Source organism: Sturnira hondurensis, unplaced genomic scaffold (genome assembly GCF_014824575.4).
Source record: "Sturnira hondurensis isolate 20B ecotype Veracruz unplaced genomic scaffold, ASM1482457v3 Scaffold0024152, whole genome shotgun sequence".
Taxonomy (NCBI): Eukaryota; Metazoa; Chordata; class Mammalia; order Chiroptera; family Phyllostomidae; genus Sturnira; species Sturnira hondurensis.
Genome location: NW_028096783.1, coordinates 9,406,802 through 9,423,942, shown reverse-complemented (window position 1 = coordinate 9,423,942; position 17,141 = coordinate 9,406,802). Strand labels below are relative to the sequence as shown.

Genomic DNA, 17,141 nt, shown 5'->3' with positions numbered 1-17,141 from the left:
GATGAGATGTGGTAAGATTTACTGGGGTTGAAATAAAAGACTGCCCCCAGTTTCCCAATGTCTCATCTTCATCTGTCTCACTGTGGAAGAAGCCCAGCTTTGTTTTCTTCAAGCCCAGAAGGAGGTCAGGGTCCAGAAGGTCTGTGCCATTGGTTCAGTCCCTGCCACAGCTTGATCCAGTTCAGCCTCTGTCCAAATCCAGCTAGCTTAGTTTCTGTTCCCGTCTGCACTCCAGCCAGTGCTGCATTGCTGTACCCAGGTTTGCACTTGGAGTTGCATTTGGAACCTGCACTTGGACCCACATGACTGCTACGATTGTGTGGCTGCTACAGAGAGAGAACATGCGAATGAATGGGCGAGAGCATGAATGAACACGTTACTGAGAGAAAGGTCTTTGTTAAGATATGATTATGCTAACTCAGGGTTTCAGTGACCAATCTATTTCCCAATCCTTTGAGGGCTTGTGCTGGGTCCTCTTCCTAACCAATCCATTTCCTAGATCTTCCCATGTTCTGTGCCTCTTATTCATTTGATCTTTCTCAGGCTAGAGATCTCATTATAGTTGCCATCTTGGCTCCTAATGCACATACCTCATAGTAAAAGGACCTCCCCCTGCACTATCTTGGCTTCTACTGGGCCTGATACCAGCGGAGGAATTTCCCTGCTCCTCCCCCAATAATCCGGCTACTGGGCTTGATGAAATAAAGTCCCTCTGGTAAAGGATGCAGTGGTCCCCAGGGGAGCCTTTGAATGCTGTGACTTCCTAGTGAATCAGGCCTATTGTCTGATTCAGCTCCCTAGTTTACTAGGCTTAATGTCTGATTCTATTTCCTCCCTTTCTTTATTAATACTAACTGGCTACCTGCTAACAGTAAAAGGGGTGGGATGTGGGAAAGGGGAAAGGTGGCTTATTCTAAAGTAACAGAAGATACAATCCCTGTCTATGTGCTTAAATATAGTTGGGAAAGAAGCATCTAAGTCTATAATTGGTAAAACATTTGCATCACCCTTTACAAATTCTTTTCAAATATTATTTTATCTATTCTTCTAACAACTTGGTGTGTAGAATTTTTTAAAGGAGACATTGGAGCTCAGAGAGGTTAAGTGGCCTGCTCAAAGTCACACAGTTTTTAAGTCCACGTAGTTCAGACCCAGCCTGTGCTTTTTGTCTAGCATTCATACTACACTCCTGAAATTGCCTTCAGTCAGAAAAGTAAAAGTCCGTATGAAAGGGAAGGCTCTGAGCCAAGATGTGAAGTGGAGGATAACTTGGGCCAAAGGACCATAAAAACCAAAGCTTAACTAGCAAGAGAAAAATTGGGTTCCCAGTGGGGAGTCCAGAGTCACTAAGAGATTGTCATACACAGGATTCAACATAGGGAGAAACAGCTTTCTTAAAAGGCCTCAGCTAGATTGCTAGGGGAGAAAGCCTTGAAGACAAGCCAACATTGTCACTCCTGGTGGTTCTTACAGGGTCCAGCTTGGTGTAGTTTCCAGACCCTTGCAGAGGCAGCCTTCCAGGAGTCTGTGTTGGGTTTGCTGCCCAACAAGCTAAGGAATGTGACTTGTCAAGATTTTTTTGGATATAAGTGACAGAAGTTTAACCTGAACAATTTGAAGCAAAAGAGGAAGATTTTTTCCCATCATGTAAAACATTGGAGGGAACAAAAATAATAGGAAATTAGATTGTTAAAAGACTTCACGGTTATCACTCCTCTATCTGGTTCAGCTCCTGGTGTCAGCTTCATTTTCTCAAGCCTTCGGACACTTTGATGAGAGCCACGGTGGCCAGAGTCAGTGGCTCTCCACCTCAATGCCTTTCAGTGGCTTAGGATGCTCTACATGATTGCCCACCCCTCAGCTTTTGACCTCGTCTCAACACTCTCCCTCTCACCTTGCTCCAGTCACACCAGCCTTCTTGCCAGGTGGGGCCCACTCACCTCAGAGTGACTGCACTTGCAGTTCCCTCTACCTGAAATCATTCCTTGACCTGGGTGGTGTGGCTCAGTGGATTGAGTGCGGGCTGTGAATCAAAGGGTTACTGGTTCAATTCCCAGTCGTGGCACATGCCTAGGTTGAGGGCCAGGTCCCCAGTAGGGGGCCAAGAGGCAACCACACATTGATATACCCCTCCCTCTCTTTCTCCCTCCTTTCCCCATCTCTAAAAATAAATAAATAAATAAATAAAATATTTTTAAAAACCCTCTTCCTTGAAGCTTACAATAGTTTGTTTCATTATCTCCTGAGGCTGCAGTGGCATCTCTGCTCTGCGAGTCTGGTCATCCTATCTAAAATATCATGTCTTCTTTCACTAACACACTATCCTTCTTTTGTTTCTCAATACCCTTCCGATCAGACACATGTATTTACTTATTCATGTGTTCATTTGGTTACTACTACATTGTAAATTCCACAAGCAAGGGATATTTGTTTTGTTCTTATTTACATTTCCAGTGCCCAGAACAGTACTGGTATATAAAAACCTGTCAAACTCTATCTTAAATGAATGAGTGGGTATTTCCCAGGGACGATGAAGTGCCGAGGATTATACAGAGCATAGAGCAGCCGAAAAGGACACCACTCACAAGGCTGCGATGTTCAAATATCTGAACATGTAAACGTAACGAGAAGTGCGAAAGATCACTATGACTGCCTCCTCCAGGAAGCCCTGTTAGGCCCGCATTCTTTCTTCCTTTTCCCGTACTCCCCTCAACTGGGACACCTGCTGCCCGGTCAGTCAGCCCTCCAGTCCGGCTAATCCCCGTTCCTGGAGGATCTGGGACGGTCAGCGTTGAAACTATGGCGTCCCATCAGTCGGCCAGGAAGACCACCGCAACTGACTTGGAACGCCGCCCGGCCAACCCACTCGCTTCCGCCTTGTTCCACGTTCCTTCACAAGTCCCGCCCATCAGCGGAAGTGACGTACAATGGAGCCGGAAACCCCGCCCTCACGCCCTACCAGCCCCGCCCCTACGTCCTGCCAGCCCTTCTCCACGCCCTACCAGCCCCGCCCTCACTCCCTACCATTCCCGCCCTCACTCCCTACCAGCCCCTGGGAGGTGACGGTAATCCGGAAGGGGCGGGTTCAGGGAGACTGAAAGGCGGGGCGGCGTGCCCGAAAGTGGCGGTTTATTGGAAGCGGTTGCTTTGGTGTTGAGAGTAGCTTGAATTTGGCGAGTCGCGGGTTCTATCTCAACAGGTGTGGGACCCCGAGGCCTCAGAAATAGGTTTTATCTGTCCTGAGGCCCCCTCCTCATTCAGCGTCTCCCCCATAAGCGGATTATCTGGACTCTGCCTCAAACCCAGGTTGTCACCCCCGGCCTCCAGCCGCCTTTTTCTCGGGCAGCTGGGGTCAGTCCTCCCGGTCTCACCTCGCTGTGCCACTGCTGGGTACAGCCCTCGTTCTGTCAGTCACACCTTCCTGTCTCTCCCTCTGCCCCCCATCATTCCTTGCAGAAGGCTATCTTTAAGCCCCCCGCCTCCCCTTATTCCCACTTCTTTTTTCATTCCTTCTTCCAGAATCTTCGTTCTTCCACTCGCAGTCAGGCCCCTGCCTCCTTCAAGGCTTCTCTCCGTTTCCAGGCACTGTGGCTCATGTGTTAGGAAGTGGAGCTGTAACGCGGTCGTTGGAAGATTTTATGCTTTTCTTTTCTCCTAACCAGGAGTCACAGATGCCAGGAAGTATGGCCTCCCTCAAGAAACCTCGAAATAGCGCCAGGTTGCCCTTGGCTTTAAACCCCCTGAAGAGCAAGGAAGTGCTGGCAGTGCTGGCCGAGAGGAACCAGGCTGTAGTACCAGTGGGCGCGTGGGTGGAACCTGCCTCCCCACAGAGTTCGGAAATCCCAGCCTGTGTGAGTGTCAGCGTGAGCCAAAGTGGCGGTGTTCCCGCCCCAGCTTTCTTATCTGCCTCTTCCGTGCGCCCTAAATAGATATATTCTTGCATTAGGGTTATAGAACAGACACGTATGTATTGGCCAAAACTTACATGCACATTATGTATTTCAGTTTGCTTCACAAACTCTTGAATGCGTGTTATGCACATGTAATTGGCACGGTGTCTTCCAGACATTTCTTCAGTGTCATCAGGGCAACATTTGGTCCCATTTCATGTAACATGAATTGATTGCTTCGAGTTTTTGGTAAGTTTGGTATTGGAGATTCAGGCCACAAGCAGCCGTGGAACAGAGAAGGAAGCTATTTGTTCCAACCGAGGTTTTATAATTAAGAAAGCTTAATTATAAGCTCCACGAGGACAGAGACCTTTATGTTCTGTTCATTGCTGTCCTGGCTTCTAGTAGGTCTTCAGGGAATACTGGCTGAACGCATGACTGAGGAAATACACTCTGTATCGGTCCTTAAAGACCGGATATGCTGTAAGCTCAAAACAGTAAGGAGGAAGGAGCATTTGGAGTGAAGGGAAACTGGCAAAGTTTACATGTGTGCCTGTTTCCCCTATAACACTCGCATGCTCAGACGTGCTAATTGACGTACCAGGACAGTTTTGTAACAAGACTTTTATAGCCTTTCACCAAGCTGTTTCACTTAGCTATTTGTTTGAATTTTCTTGGGGCACTTACTGCCTTACATTCATAGCAAGTTGTTTACATATCTGCCTGATGGATTGTGAACTCCTAGATCAGAGGGGAATAATCTTATTTATCATTGTGTTTCCACATTTATCTTAGTGTCTAATAAATAGGGGCATTCGGTAAACATTTATGGAATGCGGAACATGTGGGAAGGTCTTCTGAATGTATAGACAGGCTGCTGAGTATGAAGGGGAAAAGTCTGAGGTATGCTTACTTAGTGGTCCTTGATATGAGAGAAGAAATATGTTTCCAGTAAATGTTAAACAGTAATGCAAAAAGTAAATATGTTGTATCTTTACTTATGTATGTTTGTATATATATATATATATATGCACATATTCATTTATTGCCTATTTTCAGAAAGGATTTTAAGAGTTTGGGTACTAGATGATTAAGTGCTAAGACTGTGGTATTTAAAGAAGAAAGATAAGACTTTGTGACTACTGATCAGGGACTCAAATGGGATAAAATGTTCCAAATTGCTTGGAGTATGTTTTGGAATTGAGCATTACTTAAATATCGAGTATCATTATACTGAAGCCTCTGTGTTATATACTATAGAGGAAACGAAGGAGAATAAATATATTTCCTGCCCTCAAAGAGATCATAGTCTAAGGGTGGAATCAAGAAAACTGTTGTTCAGTTAACATTCATCAGAGGTCCCATTGTGTAAGAGACTTTAGAGGAAGAAAGGATTGTGGACGGTGCTGGGAGGTGGGATTGGAGACTGAGTAGGCCTTTCTTAGACGGAGACTGCACGGAGAACATGCCGGGCTGAAAGTGGGGCGTAATTCTGAACGTGAAGCATTTTGGAATAAGACATATTTGATGAGCAGTCTGGGGTGTCTGGACTGTTTCACCCTCTTTAGAAAATCTATAGCATAAGATAGATTTGAACTGGTTCATTAAGAATTAATGAAGATACTGTTTGTTTTCAGTTTAATGAAAAATTAAGATTTGATTTGAGCCCTGGCTGGTGTAGCACAGTGGATTGAGCACGGGCCTGCGAACCAAAGGACCTCAGTTTGATTCCCAGTCGGGTCACATGCCTGGGTTGCAGGCCAGTTCCCAGCAGGGGACACACGAGAGGCAACCATACATTGATATTTCTCTCCTTCTCTCCTTCCCTTCCCTCTAAAGATAAATAAATAAAATCTTTAAAAAATGTTTAAAAAAAGATTTGATTTGAGTACTCACAAATTCCAGTTTTGAGTTCACGATTTGCTTTTAAGTTCTTAGTACTCACTAGCTGTGCCTAGACTGTTATCTCTGAACTCCTGTGATTTTCTTACTCAAAGGGCAATTTTGGATTATAGAACTGAGTTGTTTTTTTCAGGATTGTTTACCAGCTGCTTTGTGTTTATGACAGCCGTAATGGGAAAAACTGTTGACATTTTATTTTATTTTCTCTTTCATCTTTGAAGACTTCAGCATATATAATTGAAAAAGAAGTAAAGGAACAGCTAAGAAAAAAACAAGAAGCTTTGAAGCAATTTCAGAGACAAGTCAAATACCGAGTGAATCAACAAATCAGGCTGAGAAAAAAGCAACAGCTTCAGAAGTCTCTTGAAGCAGTAAGTTCAAAGGGAGCGCCGAGTGAATGGGAAGTGTGTGTGTTATGAGATAAGCAATCACTTGCCTTTGATTCCATGCTTTGTACAATCTGATTTGCTGGGGAGGGCAGTAAATGTGTGTGGAGAGAAACTGTGTTTCATTCCTGTGTTGTTCTCACTCGTTTTTTGCTTTCACTAGTTAAAAACTGTCAGAGTTTTGGATTCAGATTTGGGTTTGAATTCTGTCTTATGCTATTTTTAAAAATTAGATTTATTGAGGTAGCACTGGTTCATAGTATAAATTTCAGGTGTAAAACATAATTCATCGTCTGTCCACTCTGTTGCATGCTTGTTGCCCAGCATCCAGTTTCCCTCATTACCATGTAGTGGGCCCTCTCTACCCATTTTGCCTTCCCCTCTGGTGACCACCATTCTGTTGTCTGTGATCTATGAGTTTGTTTTTGTTTGTTTTGTTAGTGTGTGATTTTTTGGTTGATATTTCACATATGACTGAAATACACTTTTTATCCTTTTTGTCTGACTTACTTCACTTACGATAATACCCTGAAGAACCATCCACGTTGCCACATGATTATTTAGACACACGCACACACACACATATAGCTAAGTAATAGCATTTAATTGTATATATAATATTAAATATAGCTGTATCTCATATCTTCTTTATCTATTCATCCGTTATGGACACTTAGGTTGTTTCCATGTCTTGGCTATTGTAAATGATGCCACAGTAAACAGAGGTGCATATATCTTTATGAATTAGTGTTTTATATTTTTCAGGCAAATACCCAGAAGAGGAATTGCTGGGTCATATGGTAGTTCTATTCTTAATTTTTAAGGAAATCCCTATACTTTTTTCCACAGTAGCTGTACCAATTTCTGTTCCCACCAACACTGTATGAGGGTTCCCTTTACTCCACAACCTCTCCAGCACTTGTTTTCTTGTCTTTTTGATAATAGCCATTCCAACAGGTGTGAGGTTGTGTCTCATTGTGGTTTTGATTTGCATTTCTCTAATAACTAGTGGTGTCGAACATCTTTTCATATCTGTTGGCCCGCTCTATGTCTTCCTTGGCAAAATGTCAGTTTAGATCCCTGTACATTTTTAATCCAATTTTTTTGGGTTTTGTTGGTGAGTTGTATGAGTTCTTTATATATTGTAGATATTAACCCCTTATCAGACATGTCTTTTGTGAATATTTTCTCCCATTTGGTTGATTGCCCCTTTATTTTGCTGATGGTTTCTTTTACTCTGCAGAAGCTGTTTAGTTTGATGTAGTCCCAGTTGTTTACTTCTGCTTTCGTTTTCCTTTGGAGTCAAATTCACAAAAGCATCTCTGAGGCCCCGCCCTGTCCCCCTAACTTTTAGGCCCACCCCGGCTGTTTCCAGTAGCTTTTCCATAGGATTGGCTTGTCTTGGCTCATGCTTCAGGTTTTCTTAAATTCTCTCAAGTAAGCAGCATCTGGCCTCAGCAAGCCCCTTAGCTCTTGCTAAGTGGCCCCAGGCCCGGCACCAGCAGCAGTTGGCCTTGGTTCTTAGCTTGGCTTCACCTGGGCACCTCCAAGCTCAGCACCAGTAGCAGCCATCTGCAGATCACTTTGTAGCTCCTGTACAATTTTTGTTTTCTTTACCTGTGCTACTCATGCCTAGGGGTGGTGTTCCTGTTGTGGAAATTGACTCCTGAGTGACCAGGGCAGTGAGTGTCCCTTCCATGTCCAGGTTGCCTTGGTCTTGGGGCACCACCTTGTGGTAGGTAGGGAGGAGCTGGGTTTGCAAGCCCACAGTGCTGCCTCCTTGTTCCTAGTGGAGGCCAGCACCCCTGTGCTCTTAGACAAATCTGTGCTGCGGCTACCTGGTTCCGAGCAAGAGGGGGTGGGGGTGGGGGTAGGGAGCCAGATTCTTGGGCACTGAGGCTGCTTCTGCCCCTCTGAACCTCCACCCGGCCCTAGTGTGGGAACTGCACTCTGACTCCTCCACCATGACCATGTTAGCTGAGGCCACAGGGCTGTCCAGCTCATCCTAGACATCATCCTTGCCCTTCCCTCCATCCTGCCTCCCCTGTGTGTTCCTCCCCTGTGTGTATGCCTGCCTTCAGTTGTGCTGATGTGTGGGTCCTCAACTCTGTTTGCATGTTGAGCAGAGGAATGTTTATTGGGTTATAGATGTCTGACACACTGAAAATTTAAGGGGAGATGCAAAGGGGTCTTGTCACTTCTCTGTGATGCTGACCTGGCTTGTGCTATTTTACTAGCAAAGTGATCTTGGGCCACTGACTTCATTCTCACGTCACTCTTTCTTTTTTGGTGTGTAGGCAGAAAAAGAAGGCTGTATAGCCATGCGTTCCTCAGATCCAGCGTACTTAAGTCTTAAAAGAACGAGTGTTTTCCCAAACAACTTGAATGCTGCTATTGGAAGTGCTAGGTTACCTCCTTCCCAGGTGCTTGGGGATGGACTAGAAGACAGAGAGAACCAGAATCAATTATTCCAACAAGCCCAGGCTGTAAGTACATACTGTGTTTTATGTCTGTGATTTTTTTGGTGTATGACATACCTAGGGTATGAAGTAGAGGTTAGCAGGTATCATGGTCAACTTCACTTTTTATCACCTCCTTTTATCTTTATAAAGTGGGGAGTTAGTGGGATGATGTTTATTTTTATAACTTTTTTAAATGTATATTTATTTTTGGTAAGATATTTTGGAGTCATCTAGTGGAAGGTGCTAAAGTATTAAATTTCAAACCTTATTAGAAAGAGCTTTGGGTCAAAGGACATAACATTTTCCCAATTTTATTTGAATCATGTTTGTATAAGTTTGTAGCATTTGGACAGAAGCGATTCCTAACCGCTCTTGGGAAAAGGTTTAATACATTTATGGGGCACTTTGTTTATGGTTTGTTTCTTTTTTGTCCTTTGATGAGTAAATAGATCCGAAAGTCAAGTAACAGTATAGGAAACTGTCAGTTAACACACAGTCAGAGTTTTTTTAACCTTGGCTTTTATTTAGCGATTCATTTAATGTACCCGATATTTAAAAATTAACCACCACAAGTGGTAGCTCCATCCACTTGACCGGTTTGACACCATCCGGTCCACTCCCTTCTCCCTGTGCCTGAGCTTTAGTCCAGTAGGTTCATTTTTCAGGTTTGTCATGGGAATTATTCTTCACTTTATCTATTGTATTCCTAGTGATAGTGAAAGGACAGTAAAATGTGGGAAATGATGACTATATGAAATAAAAGTTGTGTAAGCACTAAGGTGCTGTGTGTAAGTGTGAAGCAACTCCAACTGTGCTATTAGTGTGAGCAGGGAAAGCTTTACAAGCACATGTTATGCTGAATTGCTTTTTTTAAAAAAGATTTTATTTATTTATCTTTAGAGAGAAAGGGAAGGAGAGAAGAGAAATATCAATGTATGGTTGCCTCTCGTGGGGTCCCCTGCTGGGAATTGGCCTGCAACCCAGGCATGTGACCCGACTGGGAATCGAACCGTGATCCTGTGATTCGCAGTTCCGCACTCAATCCACTGAGCTACACCAGCCAGGGCTGAATTGCTTTTTTAAAAAGAGATTTTTCCTTTGTCCCAAACTACAACTTTTTTTTGTCTGTTTGGTTTGTAGCCATCATTTTTGTAATCATTTTTGTTTCCTTTTATAAGATTATGAACCATTTGTTGAGTAAATAGTGGAGCCAGGCACTGCATAAAATAAAAGGGATAGGATATTGACTAAGACAGACATAGTCCTTGCAGCTATAAATTCCACTGTACTGAGGATTTTACTTCGCCTGTGTGATACATAAATAGATCAGTCCATCAGATATACCATTTGTTAAACATTGTAGAGATGCTAATGAAATGTGAAATAGGACCCTTGGTGGGGTTTATATTTACAAGTAGAGATACAAAATTAATAGACCTTTTATTTATTAGATATTCAGATAGAGACATTTGCTACTTTTGGTGATAAAATTGTGAGAGTTCAAAAAATTAAAATTCCAAAGGACTACTTAGGGAAGAATTCCTGAAAGAGGTGGAATTGAGCTGTGTGTTTTGAATCGTTAAGCTGAATTGAACTGGTAAATTCAAAAGAATTTTGAGATAGGAGGGGCAGTAAAAAGTCTAGAATATGTAATGGGCTTGATGTATTTGGGAACAAGTGATAGAACCTTTCTTTTTTAAAAAAAATTTATTGTTCAAGTACAGTTTTCTAGAACCTTTCTGATAATAGCTTACAGAGGAGAAAACAGCAAATGAGGTTAGGTAGGTAGGAGGAAATAAGGTTATGAGAAGCCTTAAAGGTTACAAAATTTTTTAAAGTTTTTAAACTGTTTTTTCTTAAAAGAAGATGAACTACTGAAGAATGTTCAGTGACTGAAACTACTTTAAGCCTATAAACTTGCCCACACAACATCACCACAGTACTTGCCAATTTTACCATTTCTGTTGTGGTTTTTAACCACTAGGTGGCACTAAGAGCTAGACAGTGAGACCCCAAACTCTGATGCCTTCAGTTTATCCATTGACCTGATTGAATAAATGGTGAATGCAATTCACTTTCTGACTGAACTTTAGTGTCTTGGAGTGATAGAAACATAAAACCTTGCTTGGAATATTTTATTCTTTATTTAAGGATAAATTGCTTTGAATTCTGGGGTATATTTCAAAAAATATAAAGGTGAGGTGAAGTAGGGGGTTTAAATAAAGGAAGATTAGCTGGGAGTTGATATATGAAAGCTGGTTGGTGTGTATGTGGGCGTTTATTGTAGTATTCTGTCTACTTCTGTGTGTGCTCGAAGTTTCCAACATGTTTGACTTTATTTGCATTTTAAATTAAATGTTAGAAATGACCTTTTCTAGTCTAACCTCTCTCTAAGGAATTCTTTTTGTTGTATAATGTCCCAAACATATTTCTGTAAGTAAGAGAGAAGATATATATATATATATATATATCAAACTATATCCATCTAGTTTCTGCTAGAAAACATTGCCACTATTGATCAACTCACTTTTTAGACTTTTATTTAATTTTTAGAAGGTTTGAAATTATTACAAGTCTTTTTCAATGTAGTGAGTGAAAGTCTTCCTCCCTTTCATTTTTACCTTTTGGGCCTAGTTTTGTACTCTCAAGTAGTAGAGAATAAAATACCACAGTGATTTCTAAAAATGTGTCAAGGAAATGACTATCCCTATCATTTTTCTTCCTTTTGGATTTCTACATTCCTAACGCCTGCTTGTTTTCAGAGGAGATAAGCTTGGGCAGCTGAAGTTAGGATCTGCAGTCACAGAACTGGGAGAAGCTCCAATCGCTCACATGGAACTAGCTCAGCCCCTGCCCTGTGTTAGAGCCAGTGCTTACCCCTGGGGGCTGGGTTTCCGAGGTGTCCCTTGGTAACTTCAGTTTGGTGAGGAATTGAACAGCTGGTCATTCTTACCACCTTACTAACTTTCTGTTTACCTGTAGACTATGAAGTTTGCCACTATTTCTTTTCTAGCATGGTATATCACAGCTTTTTATTTTTGTTTTTTATTTTCTTTTTATAATGCAAGTTTTCCAGCTTTTTCAAACTGGGAGATAGCAATTAATTTTGGTAGTTAAGTAAAGGTTTGAGGTGTGGGATCATCTGCTAAGTTTTCTGTAATCCATCATTGAGTAAAAACAGTGTTTCAGTGAGGCATTTTTGGCTGCAAGAATTCATTTATTGGGTTAGCAGTTGCATGGGGTAATAAAGGCAGAGTCACAAACTCACAGAAATCGTAGCTTCCTTTAGGAGCCTGTGGCCAGAGGGATTTTCTGGGTCTGCAGTAGCTCCAGTGATCCCAGCAGATTGGGATCTTTGACTTTCACACTAGTATTTGATCATTAACTTGATTGATTCACTTGTTCTCTGAGGGTGACCAGCCTTCCCCATTTGCCTGAGCTTAAGGGGTCTCCCGGGACCTGAAACTTTCAGTGCTAAACCTGACACGGTTCCCAGCAAACTGGGAGAGTTGGTCGCCCTGTATCTCCATGTATGCTGCTTTCTTACTGATTTTTCTACTGTTACCTGGGATTCTCATCCTCACAGCTCTGACACTTTGGCATACTTGAGACTTCTCTAGCTTTGTTTTTCCAGCTTAGTGCGTTTTAGGTTCAGTTCCTGTCTCTGACTACTTCTTAGTTCGTTAAGTAAGATAAGGAATCTTTCTTGGCCCCGCCTGCCTTTTTGTATTAGGTCTGGATTACTAGCCAGCCTGAAGCTTGGTGTGCCTGCTTAATGATGAGAGAAAGCTAATGCAATTGATGCATTGCTTTGGGGTTCATGGGCTATAATTAGGGTTTCATGTGAGTTGAAGTTTTAGTTGTATACTACTTTTGTGGCCATCAAAGTTAAACACATTTAAAAATCAGTCTGCTCTCATTTGCAAATAAACTGCATTGCACCTTGATTGTAACTTTGGGTAGATTAGTATAGCATTAACATACATTTAAAATGGTCATTAGGCCCTCATGGTGATAATAAGTGGAATTCTGTAAACGTGAGAATCATCTATATTCTTTTCCCATGACCTACGTAGTGGTACTACACTATGTTTCATTTATACAGTTATGTATAAATTCCTTCTTTCTAATCCTTAATTGTCTAAAAAAATTACATTAAAAAGAACTGAAGAAAATAGGAACCATGAATGGGGAACAATGCCATAGATATATAATCTATGCATTTGTTTAATTGTATACTATATATTTTGAGTTTTAAATTTCATTTTACTATGTGATCATTGTTTGCTTTAGATTTTGAGATTTAATCCTCAAAATTTACTTGTATTTTATCAGTCAGAAGTCTCTTTGCTTATTGATAGTTGTATTTATTAGGCTTTCTCTGTAATTATGAACAACTCATTTGCATTGGGGAGTCTTTAAGTCTTGGTTAAAGATTCAGTGCCTGTCTTAAAAGCTACAAAAGTTTAAAAACTGTGTCTAAGCTTTCAGTATAGAAAAGATTTGGGTCAAGTTTTATGTTTTGAGGAGTCACATACAACACACGTGCACACACATAGGTATGTTTTTTAACTTACATATGTAAATGCATGTGTTATGCATACAAATGCACATATACATACACACACAAATATATGTAATGATCATCATTATCTTGCAATAAGAGAAATGTACTTATATACCTATCTATTTTACATAATTTAATTTGTAACATCCTGCAGTTTCTGTTTTTGTTTGATGCTTATTAACAGTGACTTCTGTCCTTGTATTAGTTTCCTGTGGCTGCTGTAACACATTACTTCAAACTTAGTGGCTTCAAAAGGCAGAAGTGTATTCTCACAGTTCTGAAGGCCAAAAGTCCACAGTCAGTGTCAGTCAGCCAAAGTCAAGGAGTCAGCAGGGCTGTGTTTCTTCCTTAGATTTGAGGGCGAAATTTGTCTCTTAACTTCCAGCTCTGGATATCTGCTGGCATTCGTGTGCTCGCGGCCACTGTAGAACAGTCCCTGCCTTTGTCTTTCCATCACCTTCCCCTGTTCCATATGTCAGATCTTCCCTACCTCTTATGAGGATATTTGTGATGGCATTTAGGACCCATCTGGATAATCCAGTATTATTTCCTCATCTCAAGATCTTTGATTTAATCACACCTGCAAAGGTCCTTTCTCCTTTTAAAGAAACAGTTAAAGGTTTCAGGGATTAGGACCGGATATTTTCGTGTAGTCATTATTCAGTTCTCATAGCAGCTCATTGAAAGGGCCTTTGGGCTGAGGTTTCATGAAGGGTTTTGGTAATGACAGAGAACAGAATGAATATAATGTATATTCCAGCTGCTGGGCAGGTTGAATTCCTGTTTAAGGGACTAAAATCAATCTGTGACTTTAATAGAGGCTTAGACTTGTTGGGAAAGAGAAACTGTGGACTCTGATTTAAACCTGCTACATAGTGCAGGGCAGCAACATGCATTGCACTTGGCAGTGAGTAAAAGTAGGCATATTCATGACTTTGTATTTTTTCATAACTTCAACTGCACATGTACTTTCTTTGCATTGTAAGTAACTGTTGTGACCTCTTTAGCCACTCTGTGCTAACTAACCAAATATAGAAATCTTACTCTTAGAAACTCTTAGAATCTAACCAAATATAGAAACTAACCAAATAGAGAAATCTTACTCTTAGAAACTCTTAGAATCAAGAGTGCTGTTTCAAGCTGATTTCTCTGGCTTGAGGTGTCAACCTTCTAGAAGCAAGGACAGAACAGAGGTGATATGCTGAGAGGAAACCGGGCTGGGAGTGAAAGTGTTTTTGTCCCATGACCACTATTAGTAAAAATCATAAAGCATTTATTATTTATGGCAGTAAATCACAGTCGTGATTTCCCTTCAAAGGAGAATTAATGTCTTTAAACCTTCACCGGTTGGGTTATAGTTGGTCCCTGCTTTGCTCTGATTTTATTGAGTAACACAGGGACGTGCTTTTCTTCCATGTGGCGTATAGTGCTCAGCCTAAAAAAAAGGCACTTTGCTCATTTCTGTACTTTTCTTAAAGGAACATTCTGTACATATTTGTGAAAGCTGTGCTTCTCTGAAAAAGAAATCAAAGTAGGTGCTTACTGAAATTACTGGGTAGAGATTAGGAGTAAAGACAAAGTCAACATATTTAGTATGAATGCTCATTATCAGCTGTTACTTAAAACTAATTGATTGGTTCTGTTGAGATGTTTGAGTTTGTGTTCTTATTTAACTTATTGGTGAAGGAGGGATCTATGTAAGTGGAAGAAAAGAATTTTAGGAGGACTAGGAATAGAGAAATCTATTGAGGAGTGATAAAAGACAATTAAGTTCGCGAGGGCCAGTTGAGGAAAAAAAGGAGTAATTCCTTATTGAGAAGATGGATAGAAGGTAAGGAATGTGTCTGTTTAGTAATTTCTAAGTGTGTTCATTCAACCTTTCAGGTTCTGCTATTTTTGTGTACATAATATAAAACATGCATTATTATCAAACAATTTGAGTAATAGCACTTATAATTGAGTTATGAAATCAGTCTCTGAGAATAACAAAAATAGTGTAGAAACAACACTCTCAGCAGGTCCCAGTCTCCTCTGCAAGTAATCCTCTTGTCTCAGGTCTGGCATTTTTTAATAATAGGGGCCTGTTTTCGGGTTGGAACACTAGTGGGTTTGGTATTAAGACTTTATCCAGTTTTTGTTTGTTTTTCCCCCTTTTCCTGGCAGCTTAGTCAAACCATGAAACAGGCGCGTCGCCGGCTGGCAGCCTTTAAAACTGTGAGTGAAAAAAATGCATCAGTGGTTCCAGATGAAACAAGGAAGAGCTTTCCCATCCAAGAGGTAAATTGATTTTTAATAAATTATTTTTAAAAGTAGGGATAAAAATACAGATGAAGATTTATTTATATCTCATCTCACCATTATTTAGATCTATAAAATAATTGGAAATAACCTTAAAAATCCAATAGTAGGTAATGGTTAAAAAATTATGATGTATTTCTATATAGCCCTTCTAAAAAATAGGCTTTCAAAGAACATCTGAAGACAAGGGAAAGTGTTTGTGATGTAAAGTTCAGTGAAAAAAGTAAAACACAAAATTATATACAGTAACCTCAATTACAAAATTTGTTCAGCCAGCCCTGGCTGGTGTAGCTCAGTGGATTGAGCATGGGCCTGCAAACCACACGATCGCTGTTCGATTCCCAGTCAGGGCACTTGCCTGGGTTGCAGGCCAGTTCCCAGCGGGGAATGCACGAGAGGCAACCATACATTGATATTTCTCTCCTGCTCTCCTTCCTTTCCTCTCTAAAGATAAATAAATAAAATCTTTTAAAAATTTGTTCAGCCAATATTGAAGGGACATCTGCAATTGCCAGGGCATTGTTCCAGGGGCAGGGTTTACAGTGGCAGAAGAGGGCCCAAGATCCCTCGAGGAGCTTCTGTGCTAGTGGGGAGGTATGAAACAAATACACAAATAGATGTCTGTTCTATTCTACATGGAATATAATTTCAAGTGAGAAGTGTTATGAAAAAACTGAAGCAAAATGGAAAGAACGCCTTGTGTGTAGACCAAGGGGTCAGTCAACACTGGTTGTTTCTGGGTCGTTTTATTACAGGGGATTTCTATTTTCTTCTGTTTTTTTTTTTTCAAAATTTTTCTGTATTGTATATATTTTGCTTTCTAATTAGAAAAAAATACCAGTATTTTTTAAAAAGACATTGTTTTGATTCAAAAGATAAGAGTGAATAATTGGAACCTAGATGTGGAACTGGACTTAAAATGATATTTAAGACTATACTTGTAAAATAGCATTACTTTGATTCCTACTTATTTCGAGGCTTACAAATTTAGATGGTAAACTCTATACTTTCTTGTGTTTACTTAATTTTAGTGTTAATTTCAAGTTTTTATGGGCAGAATCTCAAAAAATCATCTGTTAGTCTTTTTTACTTTTTTTTGAGGTCATCAACTCCGTGTCTTTTTTAGTTCTTTCTCAGTTTTGCTTCCTGTTTAGTATTCTTTTACATTTTCCTAGATTATGCATATATGTGTACTTTTGGTATTTTTTTCCTTAAGTATTTCCACATAAAAGTCACAAACATTTGTCACTGATATGTTTGTAGTTGGTAGAATACTAAACTTTAATGTCCTCCTCTCCAGTGTGAGTTAAGAAATTTCTAGTGAGATGTAAAAACACAGGCGGACAAATGTGGTGTGTGTCCACATACGGCATTCCGACTTAGATGCTTCCGAACAGTCACCTTTTCCCAGCGTTGTCTTACTGTGACTCATACAGAGTTTCTTTTGTGCTTAAATCCTCCTCAGTGACTTACCATACTATAGTCAGGGCCATAGACTGACTCCAGGATCTTGTTAGAATGAGGCAACTGGACACCTTCTAATAAACCAGAAAAAAGGGTTATCTGGTTTTAGAGACTGGTATTTTATATCGTCTGGAGCATGTTCAAACCATTCGATTGTTTTTCTGCAAAGAGT

At 40.6% G+C, this 17,141-nt stretch overlaps 1 protein-coding gene across 3 annotated transcripts in view; it reads left to right on the top strand.

The window, feature by feature from the left end:
- Positions 1-3,090: 3,090 nt before the first annotated feature.
- CCDC15 (coiled-coil domain containing 15) overlaps positions 3,091-17,141 on the top strand; it is a 52,217-nt gene continuing 38,166 nt past the window's right edge. For 2 of the 3 annotated variants that reach the window (XM_037038268.1, XM_037038266.1), the window contains exons 1-5: positions 3,091-3,306; positions 3,663-3,851; positions 6,014-6,163; positions 8,476-8,664; positions 15,371-15,484. In XM_037038268.1, the coding sequence (XP_036894163.1) occupies positions 3,672-3,851; positions 6,014-6,163; positions 8,476-8,664; positions 15,371-15,484 (633 nt within the window). In that variant the 5' untranslated portion in view covers positions 3,091-3,306; positions 3,663-3,671. The remainder of the gene's footprint in view (positions 3,307-3,662; positions 3,852-6,013; positions 6,164-8,475; positions 8,665-15,370; positions 15,485-17,141) is intronic. The other variant, XM_037038267.1, reaches the window with a different exon arrangement.